This window comes from Uloborus diversus, chromosome 6 (genome assembly GCF_026930045.1).
Source record: "Uloborus diversus isolate 005 chromosome 6, Udiv.v.3.1, whole genome shotgun sequence".
Lineage (NCBI taxonomy): Eukaryota > Metazoa > Arthropoda > Arachnida > Araneae > Uloboridae > Uloborus > Uloborus diversus.
Window position 1 is genome coordinate 159,055,979 of NC_072736.1, and position 17,711 is coordinate 159,073,689.

At 33.8% G+C, this 17,711-nt stretch overlaps 1 protein-coding gene across 1 annotated transcript in view; it reads left to right on the forward strand.

The window, feature by feature from the left end:
* Positions 1–17,316, forward strand: part of LOC129225293 (ceramide transfer protein-like) — a 54,947-nt gene extending 37,631 nt beyond the window's left edge. The window contains exons 9-13 of the mRNA XM_054859881.1: positions 911–1,072; positions 2,136–2,199; positions 9,633–9,835; positions 11,208–11,334; positions 14,459–17,316. Coding sequence (XP_054715856.1) covers positions 911–1,072; positions 2,136–2,199; positions 9,633–9,835; positions 11,208–11,334; positions 14,459–14,586 — 684 coding nt within the window. The 3' untranslated portion in view covers positions 14,587–17,316. The remainder of the gene's footprint in view (positions 1–910; positions 1,073–2,135; positions 2,200–9,632; positions 9,836–11,207; positions 11,335–14,458) is intronic.
* The last annotated feature ends 395 nt before the right edge of the window (positions 17,317–17,711 follow it).

The following is a 17,711-nucleotide window of genomic DNA, read 5'->3' on the forward strand; positions in this document are numbered from 1 at the left end:
AATTTTACCTCTCACTTAAAAGATACATTCAAAAGCTTGAGCAGCTTAATTTACTGCACTGTCATGCGAGTTATCCTGTGTTTCAATCAGGTTTCGGTCTCCTCTTTTAGAGTTGTGCCAAATATTGTATAAATGATGGCAGGTTTTTCATTGCTTTCTTCTTTGGAGAAAACTATTGTTCACTTTTTGTAAGTTAAAGGTTTTGAATGGTATTCCTTAAGCTTGCAGAAATGATCCAACATTGCATTCAGGCTACTCCAACGGGTTTTGCAATCAATAATACACTTCCCTATATTTTTTCTAAAGCGTAATTTTCGGGATTATAAACTTTAGTGATGATTTTCAAAAATATTTTTAAATTATAATTATTAATTCTCAATTGCTGTCCGTATGAAAGCTGAAACCTCGAATGAGAATACCAATTCATTCTCAGAAAAATAACATTTTATTGTGTTCTTAGATGGTAAATCCACAGTTCATCATATGAGACACAGTTTTTCTCGATCTTCTTGCAGATGTATGAGGAAGGTGATTTAAACAGATGATACTTGTGAAAATAGTCGTTTTGTGAGCGGCAAAAGTGGGAAAATGCTTGAATCACAAAAAAATTGCGGGATTGAAAATACGGTGGTATTTTGCTCTAAATCCCGCGGGATTAATCCTGCTAAATATCATGCGGGATCTCGCAGGATTTCGGGATTGGAAACCCTATTCTCAATCATTCCAATCATCTTTAATATATCTTATTATTATTTTATTTATTCTTTAAAGTGAAATAACCCAATTCTTAATTTCTATTCATCTTAATTCTCCTGTTTATTTCTAATCTCTATAATTCATTAACTTCATAAACATTTTATGACATTACATTAAACTAATACGTTTTCTTTTTTAATTTATTTTTAAATAGATTGAAACAATCACATTAGAGCAACTACGGTATGCGAAAATGGGCGTTGGAGAGGGAGGCTGGCAATTGTTTGCTGAAGATGGTGAAATGAGGATGTACAGGAGAGAAGTAGAAGAAGGGGGAATAGTTTGTGACCCCTTAAAAGCTGTTCATACCGTAAAGGTAATTTAATTGCATGTTGTGTATTTCATATGTTTTTTGTTAATGTGCAGTCGAACCTGTCTATCTCAAATTCCACGAGGCAGAAGAAAAATTCGAGATACGGAGGTTTCGATAAAAAGTTATAAAAATAAGCAATCAAGGAAAAGTCATCAAGTTTGCAGATTCTTTTGTACTGATATTCTTGAACATGTATGACTAATTCTGATTGCGCAATTTACTACTTAGTGATTATGTTGATCAAATTAGTTATGCAAAACTATCAGGGTGAAATTTATCTTTCAGTAACTCTGGATTAGAAATGTTAAGATTTTTACATTATCTTCAACAAAAACAGACTTATGTTTTTCCCCCTCTTCCTTTAACATCATTTGCTATCATTCTTGTTTGGATGCTTCATTCACTCTTGATGAAAGCTTCAAAAAGGTCTCAAACATCATTTTTTAGATTCTAAAGTGCAATATCAATCTGAAATGTGATAGGTTGTATGTTTAGATATGAAATTAAGATTTGAAATAACTGCTTCGATTAATTTAGATTTGGATGGGGGAGGAGTTGGGGACCAACAATATATTCAAGGAACAAAATTCTAAAAGTAACTTTTTTATTTAGTTTGAAAAATAATGATGCAAAAACTTTTTTTTTCTTTTTTCTGGTCTTGATAATCTTGATTTTTCAAAAGACTTGAATTCAAAATCGAACTCTCATATTTTAAAATTTTTTGACTGTTAAGCTGGATTTTAGTGAAACCTTATGTGTAAATTTGTTTTCGGCAACTGTTGCGACAAAATGTTTAATCTTTCCACATAGGAATTAAACTAAAAAAAGACTTATTTTATGCTTTCGACTTTTAATTATTTTGGTTGATTACTAAAATATCAAAGTTATGACAGTTGTATAAATGATTTCCTTTTTTGTGAAAAATTCTGATGTTTTTATTAATAAAACTAATTAAGAAAAATATAAAATGTGTATGTTTTTTATTTAAATATTTTCCTATTTTTGACATTGTTTCTGAAAGATCAATTCAAGTTGAAATTAAAAGTCAAACTTCTCTATATTTCAGGGTGTCACTGGTCATGAAATGTGTCATTATTTCTTCTCACCTGAGTACCGTTTCGATTGGGAAAGTAAGTGAAAAGTTTTAGCTGTATAAAATTCTGATAACCTCAAAACATATTTGACTTTTTATCATTTTTACCTTATCAAAACTAATTAAATTCAGTTGAGTAAACTTGCTTTTTTTTTTTTTTTTTTTTTGAGCAATCACGATTGCTTATTGCTTTCATTTGACTGTTTTTGAGGTCCTTTGATTTTTCCCACCACCACCCTCCGCACCATCACCGTCGACCGGCTCCTCACGATGCTGCTCCTATAGCGAAAGCCGTCTCCAGGTTGCATCCATGTCCTACACACACGCGCATACATACACAACTACACACACACACACACATACATACAGACACTTACACATATACACACACAAAAACCTACACACACACAAAACTACCCACACTTTCATGCCTGCACACAGACACAAACACACATGCCTACACACACATACCCCATATGCGCATACATACACAACTACATGCACAAACACATACATACAGACACTTACACATATACACACACAAAAACCTACACACACACACACAAAACTACCCACACTTTCATGCCTGCACACAGACACAAACACACCCCATGCACACCAAACACACATATCCCCCCCCCCACACACACACTCGTGATTGCGAAAAACATAATTTGAATTCAAAATGTCAAAATTCAAATTAATTTTTTTTTTTTTTTTTTTGCATGATACATTTAAGCTAAGAAGCTCAGTGGCTCTGTGTAAGTGCTTTTTGTTTAAAAGCTGCGGACCCAAGTTTGATTCTTGTGTTTTACAACCCAGGCTTTTCTACTCTAATTTCATGCTTCTTATTTTATTTTATTTATTTATTTTTATTTTGAGCAATCACGATTGCTTATTGCTTTCATTTCCTATCATTTTATTTTCCCACCGCCACCCTCCGCACCATCACCGTCGACCGGCTCCTCACGATGCTGCTCCTATAGCGAAAGCCGTCTCCAGGTTGCATCCATGTCCTACACACACGCGCATACATACACAACTACACACACACACACATACATACAGACACTTACACATATACACACACAAAAACCTACACACACACAAAACTACCCACACTTTCATGCCTGCACACAGACACAAACACACATGCCTACACACACATACCCCATGCACACCAAACACACATATCCCCCCCCCACACACACACACTCGTGATTGCGAAAAACATAATTTGAATTCAAAATGTCAAAATTCAAATTAATTTTTTTTTTTTTTTTTTTTTTTGCATGATACATTTAAGCTAAGAAGCTCAGTGGCTCTGTGTAAGTGCTTTTTGTTTAAAAGCTGCGGACCCAAGTTTGATTCTTGTGTTTTACAACCCAGGCTTTTCTACTCTAATTTCATGCTTCTTATTTTATTTTATTTATTTATTTTTATTTTGAGCAATCACGATTGCTTATTGCTTTCATTTCCTATCATTTTATTTTCCCACCGCCACCCTCCGCACCATCACCGTCGACCGGCTCCTCACGATGCTGCTCCTATAGCGAAAACCGTCTCCAGGTTGCATCCATGTCCTACACACACGCGCATACATACACAACTACACACACACACACACATACATACAGACACTTACACATATACACACACAAAAACCTACACACATGCCTACACACACATACCCCATATGCGCATACATACACAACTACACACACAAACACATACATACAGACACTTACACATATACACACACAAAAACCTACACACACACACACAAAACTACCCACACTTTCATGCCTGCACACAGACACAAACACACATGCCTACACACACATACCCCATGCACACCAAACACACATATCCCCCCCCCCACACACACACACTCGTGATTGCGAAAAACATAATTTGAATTCAAAATGTCAAAATTCAAATTAATTTTTTTTTTTTTTTTTTTTTTTGCATGATACATTTAAGCTAAGAAGCTCAGTGGCTCTGTGTAAGTGCTTTTTGTTTAAAAGCTGCGGACCCAAGTTTGATTCTTGTGTTTTACAACCCAGGCTTTTCTACTCTAATTTCATGCTTCTTATTTTATTTTATTTATTTATTTTTATTTTGAGCAATCACGATTGCTTATTGCTTTCATTTCCTATCATTTTATTTTCCCACCGCCACCCTCCGCACCATCACCGTCGACCGGCTCCTCACGATGCTGCTCCTATAGCGAAAGCCGTCTCCAGGTTGCATCCATGTCCTACACACACGCGCATACATACACAACTACACACACACACACACACATACATACAGACACTTACACATATACACACACAAAAACCTACACACACACAAAACTACCCACACTTTCATGCCTGCACACAGACACAAACACACATGCCTACACACACATACCCCATATGCGCATACATACACAACTACACACACAAACACATACATACAGACACTTACACATATACACACACAAAAACCTACACACACACACACAAAACTACCCACACTTTCATGCCTGCACACAGACACAAACACACATGCCTACACACACATACCCCATGCACACCAAACACACATATCCCCCCCCCACACACACACACTCGTGATTGCGAAAAACATAATTTGAATTCAAAATGTCAAAATTCAAATTAATTTTTTTTTTTTTTTTTTTTTGCATGATACATTTAAGCTAAGAAGCTCAGTGGCTCTGTGTAAGTGCTTTTTGTTTAAAAGCTGCGGACCCAAGTTTGATTCTTGTGTTTTACAACCCAGGCTTTTCTACTCTAATTTCATGCTTCTTATTTTATTTTATTTATTTATTTTTATTTTGAGCAATCACGATTGCTTATTGCTTTCATTTCCTATCATTTTATTTTCCCACCGCCACCCTCCGCACCATCACCGTCGACCGGCTCCTCACGATGCTGCTCCTATAGCGAAAGCCGTCTCCAGGTTGCATCCATGTCCTACACACACGCGCATACATACACAACTACACACACACACACACATACATACAGACACTTACACATATACACACACAAAAACCTACACACACACAAAACTACCCACACTTTCATGCCTGCACACAGACACAAACACACATGCCTACACACACATACCCCATATGCGCATACATACACAACTACACACACAAACACATACATACAGACACTTACACATATACACACACAAAAACCTACACACACACACACAAAACTACCCACACTTTCATGCCTGCACACAGACACAAACACACATGCCTACACACACATACCCCATGCACACCAAACACACATATCCCCCCCCCACACACACACACTCGTGATTGCGAAAAACATAATTTGAATTCAAAATGTCAAAATTCAAATTAATTTTTTTTTTTTTTTTTTTTTTTTGCATGATACATTTAAGCTAAGAAGCTCAGTGGCTCTGTGTAAGTGCTTTTTGTTTAAAAGCTGCGGACCCAAGTTTGATTCTTGTGTTTTACAACCCAGGCTTTTCTACTCTAATTTCATGCTTCTTATTTTATTTTATTTATTTATTTTTATTTTGAGCAATCACGATTGCTTATTGCTTTCATTTCCTATCATTTTATTTTCCCACCGCCACCCTCCGCACCATCACCGTCGACCGGCTCCTCACGATGCTGCTCCTATAGCGAAAGCCGTCTCCAGGTTGCATCCATGTCCTACACACACGCGCATACATACACAACTACACACACACACACACATACATACAGACACTTACACATATACACACACAAAAACCTACACACACACAAAACTACCCACACTTTCATGCCTGCACACAGACACAAACACACATGCCTACACACACATACCCCATATGCACATACATACACAACTACACACACAAACACATACATACAGACACTTACACATATACACACACAAAAACCTACACACACACACACAAAACTACCCACACTTTCATGCCTGCACACAGACACAAACACACATGCCTACACACACATACCCCATGCACACCAAACACACATATCCCCCCCCCACACACACACACTCGTGATTGCGAAAAACATAATTTGAATTCAAAATGTCAAAATTCAAATTAATTTTTTTTTTTTTTTGCATGATACATTTAAGCTAAGAAGCTCAGTGGCTCTGTGTAAGTGCTTTTTGTTTAAAAGCTGCGGACCCAAGTTTGATTCTTGTGTTTTACAACCCAGGCTTTTCTACTCTAATTTCATGCTTCTTATTTTATTTTATTTATTTATTTTTATTTTGAGCAATCACGATTGCTTATTGCTTTCATTTCCTATCATTTTATTTTCCCACCGCCACCCTCCGCACCATCACCGTCGACCGGCTCCTCACGATGCTGCTCCTATAGCGAAAGCCGTCTCCAGGTTGCATCCATGTCCTACACACACGCGCATACATACACAACTACACACACACACACACATACATACAGACACTTACACATATACACACACAAAAACCTACACACACACAAAACTACCCACACTTTCATGCCTGCACACAGACACAAACACACATGCCTACACACACATACCCCATATGCGCATACATACACAACTACACACACAAACACATACATACAGACACTTACACATATACACACACAAAAACCTACACACACACACACAAAACTACCCACACTTTCATGCCTGCACACAGACACAAACACACATGCCTACACACACATACCCCATGCACACCAAACACACATATCCCCCCCCCCCCACACACACACACTCGTGATTGCGAAAAACATAATTTGAATTCAAAATGTCAAAATTCAAATTAATTTTTTTTTTTTTTTTTTTTTTTTTGCATGATACATTTAAGCTAAGAAGCTCAGTGGCTCTGTGTAAGTGCTTTTTGTTTAAAAGCTGCGGACCCAAGTTTGATTCTTGTGTTTTACAACCCAGGCTTTTCTACTCTAATTTCATGCTTCTTATTTTATTTTATTTATTTATTTTTATTTTGAGCAATCACGATTGCTTATTGCTTTCATTTCCTATCATTTTATTTTCCCACCGCCACCCTCCGCACCATCACCGTCGACCGGCTCCTCACGATGCTGCTCCTATAGCGAAAGCCGTCTCCAGGTTGCATCCATGTCCTACACACACGTGCATACATACACAACTACACACACACACACACATACATACAGACACTTACACATATACACACACAAAAACCTACACACACACAAAACTACCCACACTTTCATGCCTGCACACAGACACAAACACACATGCCTACACACACATACCCCATATGCGCATACATACACAACTACACACACAAACACATACATACAGACACTTACACATATACACACACAAAAACCTACACACACACACACAAAACTACCCACACTTTCATGCCTGCACACAGACACAAACACACATGCCTACACACACATACCCCATGCACACCAAACACACATATCCCCCCCCCCACACACACACACTCGTGATTGCGAAAAACATAATTTGAATTCAAAATGTCAAAATTCAAATTAATTTTTTTTTTTTTTTTTTTTGCATGATACATTTAAGCTAAGAAGCTCAGTGGCTCTGTGTAAGTGCTTTTTGTTTAAAAGCTGCGGACCCAAGTTTGATTCTTGTGTTTTACAACCCAGGCTTTTCTACTCTAATTTCATGCTTCTTATTTTATTTTATTTATTTATTTTTATTTTGAGCAATCACGATTGCTTATTGCTTTCATTTCCTATCATTTTATTTTCCCACCGCCACCCTCCGCACCATCACCGTCGACCGGCTCCTCACGATGCTGCTCCTATAGCGAAAGCCGTCTCCAGGTTGCATCCATGTCCTACACACACGTACATACATACACACGCACACACAAACACATACACACATGCATACATATAGACACCTACACATACACACAACTACCCACACATTCATGCCTGCACACAGACACAAACACATATGCCTACACACATACACCCCCCACACACACACATTCATACATACAACTACCCACACACTTATGCCAGCACACAGACACAAACACACATGCCTACACACACTTGTGATTGCGAAAAACATAATTTGAATTCAAGATGTCAAAATTCAAATTATTTTTTTTTAAATTTATCTTTAAATGTTGGGTTTAATATAAATGCTCAAAATTTCTAATTTGATGACCTTATAAGGTTTTTAAAATATGATTAAATAACTGTTCAGTTTATTTTGGAATTGAACATTATTTATTTTGCAAAAAATTTCCTTTCAAATTCATTTAAATCTATCGCTGTGATCATCAACCAGGAGGAATAAAAACTGTTTCTGTATCAGCTGCAAGTTCTACACATGATGAGCATATTAATGGATACAACAGTTTAACATAACCTAATGCAATTAAATTTCTTTACTGACAGATTGCTGCTCAAACTAATCAGTTGTCAATAAATGGAAATGATGGTTTTATTTTAATGCATTTTTTCAATAAGGTGTGTGTCAAATATTAAAAAGAGTTTGCCCTAGAACTTTTGAATGTCAGCGGAAATCCCTTTGTATATTTCCATGCCAGTGGCCATTGTTGATGTATATGTGTGTCTTGTCAATTACTAGAAAGTTGCCCGTCATGGTATGACGGGTCAAAATTTGCTTCTACATTTAAGGCCCGATCAACTTCTGAAGTTAGGGGAAGCTCAGCCTCATTTTGGGCCCCTACTTTTTGTTTAGAGAATTTTTTCTAAATCTATGCACATTGATACAACACTGACAAATGCTAAGTGGCCCAAGTAACATTTTGGATCGTATTTGACACTTCACAAGGGAAGTTAAATGTCATAAAAGTACAATGTCAAATCCCACATATGAAAATCTAGCTTGTAGCTACATTTTATCAAATGTGTCCTCACTTTCAATAATTTAATTAATTCAAATATTACTTTTAGCTAGTTCAAATGTTTGCCATATCTTTAAAAAACGCAATTAGAAGCAAAAACTGGAATTGTTAAGCAGTTTTACAGTGATATTTGGGACCCCTAAAAAGTCTGAGGGGAAGCTCAAGCTACCCGAGCCTTTTGGGTAATCAGGGGCCCTGTCTACATTTGAACTCAGCAATTGCCTGTTTGGTGATATTTTGGTAGTAGTTTTAACCCTAACTCCAGTGGATTAACCCTTAACTCCAGTAGGTAGCGTTCATTGTTGACCATTTTTACGTTTCTTCATTCCCCTGAATCGACACAGTCTTACCAATAAAACAGTTAAGATACCGGATCGAGTTCAGCATTATCACAATAAAGTCATTCCCTGCATGTTAAACATTACCAAGAAATATTTTCAAATGATCATGCCGTGGCACGAGTTTAATTGTTGAAACACGCGGGTTACTTTATCATCGACTGTCATTTATGTGAGGATAGCATTTCAAAAAAATACTTCTTTTTCAGCTACTGTTGAAGGTATGAAGGTCGTGGAAGAGATTGATGCCAAAACTCTTATATTCCACCAAATCCATAAGCGAGTTTGGCCAGCAACCCAGCGAGATGCTTTATTTTGGTCTCACATGCGCCGAGTTCCAAATGATGAAGATCAAGATGCTCATGACATATGGATAGTCTGTAACAACTCGACAGATCATGATTCTTCTCCAGTAAGTTCTAATGCTGTTTTTTTATTGAACCGTTTATTTCAAAAGCCAGTCAAGCGACAAACTCTAAAATTTCAAAAAAAGCATTTCTACAGTCATCTTAAAATTTTTCTACGAGGATTACAATGTTTTTAAATTAAAAGGGACACATATTTAGGTATATTTCTTTCAATAAATTAATAGAAGAAGATAAAGAATAATTTAATACGGTGATATAGATGTTTTTCTAAAATTAGCAATTTTGTTCTTTGACTGGTTTTTGCAATAAACGATTCAATTAGTCTCTCTCAGGAACAGTGACTTATAGTTTTGTTGAAATTTTTGTATGGCTTCTGAATGCATGCATTTGAATTTCTTTCTGAAATTTTAAAAATGTGCAAAAATATCTGCCGTTTGAAAAGTAGATTTTAGAAAATACCTTAATTTGTGTGTCATTAACCTTAAATTAAACATTTTTTGTAAGTTAAAAGTTTTATGTCTGTCATAAAAGTTATGAAATTTTGATATGTAAAAAAGAATTAGTGATCCTGTTATAATGAAGTTATAAAAGCTTCTTAAAATTTCCAAGTTAAGAAAACATTTCTTTATTTGGATTGTTTTAATGTCATTTGCAATTGAAAAAAATATGTTCAGAAGATATGCTTAAAATGGGCCATCAGGAATAAAATTAAGCCATATTATAAATAAAGTGAATAAAAAACCATTTTAAAAAACAGGGATCATAAAGACGTTGATAATCTAAAAAAGGTGCTTACTAAATTAAGTATAGTGTCGCAAATATAATAAATTTCAATCAAAGCATCTTTTGTCCAAAACATAAGCATGTTTACATCAAAAAGTTACAATATTTTGGGAATGATTACATTTAAATGTTTTTAGCTAAAGGTGTGCTTTTCAAAAAGAAGTAGTGCATTTACAATATACAGTATGGAGTATACAGTATATAGTAGGAGCTAGATCTGGATATTTTTAACTTGTAAAAATATCTGTCTTTTTTCATCATTATTGATTTGGTACAAAATATTGTATGTAGGTTTTTCATGAAAGTAATGATGAGAATGTTAGTCTCATATTAGCATGCATCATTGTTAGTAGATTTTTTAAAGCTTAATCAAGAGTGTTATTCTCTATGTAAAACAAATTTGTAAGCAAGATATACAAGTTTTTAAAGGGAACCAATGAATTTTGTGAGCTTTAATTATTAACTCTTTTAGAGTATGTCTTTAAAAAATATAATTGTTAGTTTTTGTTGGGATTGAAATATTGTAGTTTATGCAAGTAATGTAACTTTATTTTTGTCTTAGTTTGTGAAAGTCATTTTTTAATGAAAATATTTGCTTTTGCCCTATTTCAATATGATATTTTCTGTCCCTAGGTTGGTAAATGTGTTCGACTAGTGATGACAGTGTCATTGGTTTGTCAGACATTTGTAGATCCTCCATCCGAAAATAAGGAAATTGGCAGGGATAATTTAACTTGCAGAATCACATATTGTTCTAGTAGTGAGTATCAACTATATTATGCATTTTTTGTTCAAAATAGTTTTATGAAGAAAATAATTTCAGAGAAAAAAATTAAATCTATAGGTTCTTATATATTTTATATCATTTAAAATTTTGAAGCTTTAAAATTCAAAAATATGCTTTTGCCTTGAAGTAATTATCTCGGGTGTAAAAGTACAACAGTTTGCACGGTAAGGCCAAAATAGGTTTTGGATGTATGATTTTTTTCCTTTGGAGGGTAGGTGCATGACAAATTGGTAGTTTTAAAAAAACAAGTAAACGTTAAGTTGAGTTACTGTAGTTTAACATTTGACTGACTTTTTGTTAAACAAGCTCTAAGGCAAAGAGAATCTTTATCATAGCTTTTGAAAAGAATTTGTTCAGAAATAAATGCGCCTACTTTTCCGTATAACCTACTGCGAGATTCGAACATCAACTGAATTCTCTTTCTTGGTTGATTTAGGCTGGAAATTATTTTGAACATGCGTTTTTCATAATTAGCGCAATTTTCAGGAAAGAAAATGTATCTCACTTATGTAAAAAGAAGGCTATTAATTATTGTAAAAATGATGTGCAAATTCATTCTTTCATACCATGAAGAGTTCTATTTCAGTAAGTTCTAACATTTGTGAGTTAAAGGCTCAAAAATGATGAGATACTGAGCGAAAACAATTAATAGCGATTTTTTTTTTCCAAAATTTTCTACACGCACTATGAATTCTTCACTACAGTACTGGTCTCAGCAAACCAAAACACATCCAAACATTATTGAGCTCTTAAATACGCAATTATTCACATATGTGTTTCAAATTAAATGAGCGCCTTTGTGCTGAAAAGTAAGAGAAATTAAACTCTAATTTGCAGTGAACTGTAAACTGTGTTTACAAATGTGTGTATATTAATATTGTTTTTTAGTTTATTTTAAATGTCTTTCATTTTAAAGCTTACTATTTTTAGAAGTTTTAATTTGGTTGTGTCTCCTGAAAGCATGTTTTTTTCTCATAGAAAATAATAAATTTTTCATTTCTATTTCATTGGTTGAAAACTTATTTGAACACTCTGGCAGCCTTTTTCCGTGTGCTCTTGTATTTACCTGTCTAATATGCATATGATTTTTATATTTATGTCGAGCATATATTGTGAAACATCGTATAAATTACCATTGTGCTCCTGGGTAAAAGAAACTTTTTCAAGCTCACATTCACACTGTGTCACCTTCTTTGTTTTCTTAATGTTTTTATTTTTTGTTTTGCTGATTGGAAAGATCAACTCTTACAAATGCTGTTTTGTGGTTTGTTTTGTTTTGTAATTTACATTCATGTGAGCATTAAAAATAATTGCTTTTTATGCGAATGCAATATTATTTTATGCTCCAAAAATTATTTCCAGAAAGTAATTAATTAGAAATTTGAAATTTTTAATTTAATACAGTCAAACCTTGAAATCTCAGACCTCCTTATCTCGAAACCCCTGATAACTGAAAAGATAATTTCCCTCCTACATATTGCATAAGAATTCTTACTTTTTTTTCCATTAGTTATCTCGAGAAATTTATTTTTCTAAACCCTTGATGCGTCATAATTTTTGCACAGAAGCAGCTTTCAATTGATGTTTTCCCTCAGCAATTTTTGTAGTTGAACCATTTTCGAAGACAGCTGCTTAGAGTTTTTCTTCTCTTTTCCTGGAAAGTATAAGAATAGGAGATTAGAGTGAGATAAAAGGGGTTGGGGGGTGGGAGGATGTTGTAGTCTTATTTATCTCGGTGTTTTCCCAAATGTTAGATTCTTTGTACTTCTCTTTGGAACACATACCCACTTTAAGGACATGGGGTGAATTTTTTGTAGCTCGTCTTTCTCATCATTCCATGTTTTAAACTCCACAAAATGGCCAATAAAAAGCTCAAATGTGCTTGAATTTAAAATAGAACTTTGAAGTCTGAAGATGAAAGAAGAAAGTCGAAATTGCTACGCATTTTTAAAAAAAATTGTTATCCAAAGTGGTTGCATAGCACTTATACAAATATGTGTATCGTATGTGTGGGCAATTTTGATGTGTAATTTTTTCAAAAACTCGATATCTCGAAAAAATATCTCTTCCCGAAAGATCTGAGATATCAAGGTTGTTCTGTATGTTATGCAGGGGTTACGTTCCTCAGAAATGCCGCGTAAATTGAGACCTAATAATAGTGTTAAAATAGGGGTTAGGTTCCTTAGATAAAAAATACTTCTTCTAGTGATGAGTAATTGATAATAAGTTTAATGTGTACTTATATCAATTTTTATGCACAACATGCATTAAGAAAACATAAACTAATTTCATGTTCCGTTTATAAAGAAGAGCTGGCTTTTGGCAGTCATTAAGAATGTCTCTCTGTGATTCTTTGCAGAGCATTAACGCATCCATGACCACTTGTGTCATTTCCATGATAGTCTTCCTTCACTAACAAATCAGAAAGATCATTTCTATTGTCTAGGAATGGCTCAAAATTTTTAATGTGAACATTTTTGGTTCTGTGTCATTGATGTCGGTATTCTCCTTGGTTTTAGCCTCCTTTGTCACTCCTAAAAGCTCTTCTTCCAGTGAGTTCTGAACTGTGTGAGTTTAATAACTTTACTTCTGGAAAGAGTTCTGGAACCAATCACATAAAACGTCTCCAGTGGCCCAAGCTCGATTATTAGCACGCCAAAATGCAGTTGAGTACGCGTAATCTGCAATCTTTAGGAGTTTGGATTTTGAACGAGAGGAAAATGTTATCTGTTTGCATTACCGCATCCGCATAAAACCGAAACTCATCCAAATAAAATAAAGGTGGCAAATCTTAAACCGCGTAAAATAAACCTGCGTAAAACGAGGGTCCAATGTTTCTGTGAAAGACCGAAATCTGATAAATGTCAACATTCATGTTCACCAGTGAATGTCAACTATCGCAGATCAAATACATTGACATACACCAAAGTATATAGTTATATTTTGGCACATTAACCAATTACTATTGACATTCACCAACTTCAAACTTTCACAAAAGCATCAACATTGTTCAATCAATGTAATGTGATTTTTATCGTTAATTAGTATTGTTTTTTAGTCTAGTACCTTAAACTTATTTATATCTTTCCCCCTCTAGTTAATCCTGGTGGTTGGGCCCCAGCATCAGTTTTGAGAGCAGTTTACAAAAGAGAATATCCAAAGTTCCTTAAGCGTTTCACGCAGTATGTTAAAGATAAGACGGAAGAGAAGCCAATCATGTTTTGAAATGTTTTTCAAAGTGTGCCTCAGGGAGTATAGTGTTGTGAAGTATTTTCATAAAACAGTTTGATCCAGGGAGTTGAAGCTGATGGGTTTGAATAATCTGAAATAAGAGTATGTTTGAATGTGTATAGATCATTATTATTATTTTTTACTTTTATTGAGCTTGCCTTATTTCACTTTGTTTAGTTTTAAATGCCTCTAATTTGATTAAAATACTCATTATATAAACATTCCATTGCATTAAAAGATAACTAAATTTAAGATAACTAATAGTTTGATTGGGGGAATGCATAAATGTAGAATATATTGTAACTTTTTGTATTAAACTGCAGTGAATTCTTGCCCATTAATATTTAGGGATTAATTGTATTTCTATTGAAGAAATTTCTAAACAAAAAAAAAAAAGTAAATTGCTAAATGAGTAAATAAATAGCTTTTGAAATTTTGTTTAACACTAGTATTGCACATGTATGGTTTTGAAGCATTAATAAAATTCCAAGTAAGTTTTAAAATTCTCTACTTTGCTCCCATGTTTGCAACTTGTTTATTCTTTTAGCGATAGTTGAATTTTTCTAAATTTAAAATTTTATCTCTACATGAATTATATAATAATTATATCGAGTGTGCTAACTATGCCTGGAATCAAAAATGCTGTTGGTTGTTTTGTATCATAGTTATTGGAACTCTTGAAAGTAATTTAAAGCTTACTGTTATCCAAGATGCGATTACATTTGGTAGAAAAATATATCCTAACACTAGAACACTAAAACTCCAAGAAAAGCCCTTCCAACCTTGACTAATTCAAAATTTCTTTTATACTTACAAGTAACCCTGCCCAAGTGTGACTCGGCGACTTGAATAACACTTAGCACATCAATAGAACACTTTAAAATATCGAGCACTTATTTTTTTTATTGGCAATAAAAAGATTTTAACAGATTGAAATTTACCTCTAAATATTGAATAATTATGATATTACAGGATGCAATATAGCCTTTTATTTTAAATTTTTTTTTTTTAAAAATTCAAATAATGATTCAAAATTTGTAAAAAACTTAACAACCTATAGTTGGCATGTTGCAGGATTTTTCTGAAAATTCTATATTTTGGGGTAAATTATCCCTTGCAATCTTAGCCCTTCGTAGGGCTAGTTGCATATGAGCAATTCCATGTTAGATAAATCATCTTCTTGACCTCACCATTTCTGATTTCAACAAAATTTGACACGAAGGACATGTATAACAAAATAAATAATCCTGTCAATTTTTAGATTTATGTTTTGAAAATTGTTCAAAATATAAGCCTGTAAAAAAAACTCAAAATGTGCGAAGAAGAAAAAAATGATAAGTGTGTTCTTACAAATGACGGTAACTTCTCTCCCGATTTTATAGAATGAAAATTCAAAAACAATTGTAAAGTTTAAAAATAGAGCTTTCTATAGACACCTCACACAAACTTTCTCGATTTTTAAGATCATTCATTGTGAAGGGGTTGTATTGCAGAGGATGGTTTATCCCTATGAAGAGGATTTTCAGAAAAATCCTGAAACGCGTCAACTTTGATTTGCAACCATAATTTGAATTTTGGTACTTGAAATTAAAAAAAAAAATTGTACCCTCTAATATCCCAATTATCCAATATTTAGGGGTGAATTTCACCCCGCTAAAAGTTTTTATTGCCGATATAAGAAAAATATGTGTTTAATGTTTTTGAGTGTTCTATCAATGTGCAAAGTTTTGTTCAAATCGATGTGCCACACTTGGGTCGAGTTACTTGGAGTAGGACAATAACATAAAACCGGGATTTCACTGCAAAATTATTTATCTTTTTATCTCCTTTAAAATAGCTGTTGACTCCCTAGTTTAAACGTCATGTTAATGTGATTGCATTTTAGAGGATATATGAGCTCTATAAATGCCTTTAGGAATTGAACTTGCTGCCATCCAAATAAAGAATATTTTGAAAAGATTGAAAGAGTTTGACGTTTTTGAGCTAAATTTCTAAACCTTACGTGTGATTAGAATTGTCATTATAAATGTCATTTTATAAAATTTCAAGTTGAAATGTAACCACTTTAAAGATTTGTTATTGTATATATGATGCCGAATTTAAAAGTTCTTCCTATTCTGGTCAGTTTTTTTTTTAATTCCATTTTTTTAAACTGTGTGGTGTGTTTATTTTGCTTACTTGTTCTATCATGGATCAAAGAACATGGGGAAATATTTTTAATTGTAGATGAATATAATTGCTAAACCTTTGTCAAACAGATGAGTTGATGCATTTGATTCAAGGCTGATTCATATTTGTTTCACCTTAAAATGTAATATGATGACTCATCGATGGTGCATGATATTTAAAATACGGCGTAAGTCATATCCTTTTGTCCTAATTAGTTTTGTGTGTCAAACACTTAAAACTACTTTCTAAATTTCTAATAGTTTAAACCAGGGGAAGCCCATGAGGAGTGGTTCTGGGCGAAGACTAGGACATTGAACTTTGTGGGGAGGGCAGTTTTAGTAGATATTTAATTTCATTTTGAAGAGTTCTCACTCTTGTGGGGGGAGGGGGGCACCTCTGGTATAACTTATACTGTAACTTAGTTTTTGAAATGTCTTTTCATTTTCATCCAAAAATGTTGATGATCCAAGATGTTTTGAGCAATTATCTTTAATATGCTTTGCGTAAAAGGTAATACTTTTAAATAATATTTATTTGAGTTTTTAAAATGCTAAAATAAAATGTATATATATATGAAGAAATATATATATATATATATATATATATATATATATATATATATATATATTGCATTGTAATTGCAATTTGCATTGCAAAGTAGTTTTAATGCTGTATTACTATTGAATCTTTCAGAAGCTTTCGTAAATCAAATCATAAATATCAAGAAACTTTTAAGCAACATTTGCTAGAGAACCTATAAAGAGGTTTTAGTTTGTTTTTAATGGCATTTTTAAATTTTGCTTCACATTGTGCTATGAATCTTTTTTGCACATGTTTTTAATAATTGCGATTTAATATTTGGGTACATATAAAAAAAATATTCGTTTCTACTTTTTCTAAAAAAAATAAAGAAAAGAAAAAAGTTCCTTAGTATAGCTTGCAAAGGTGAT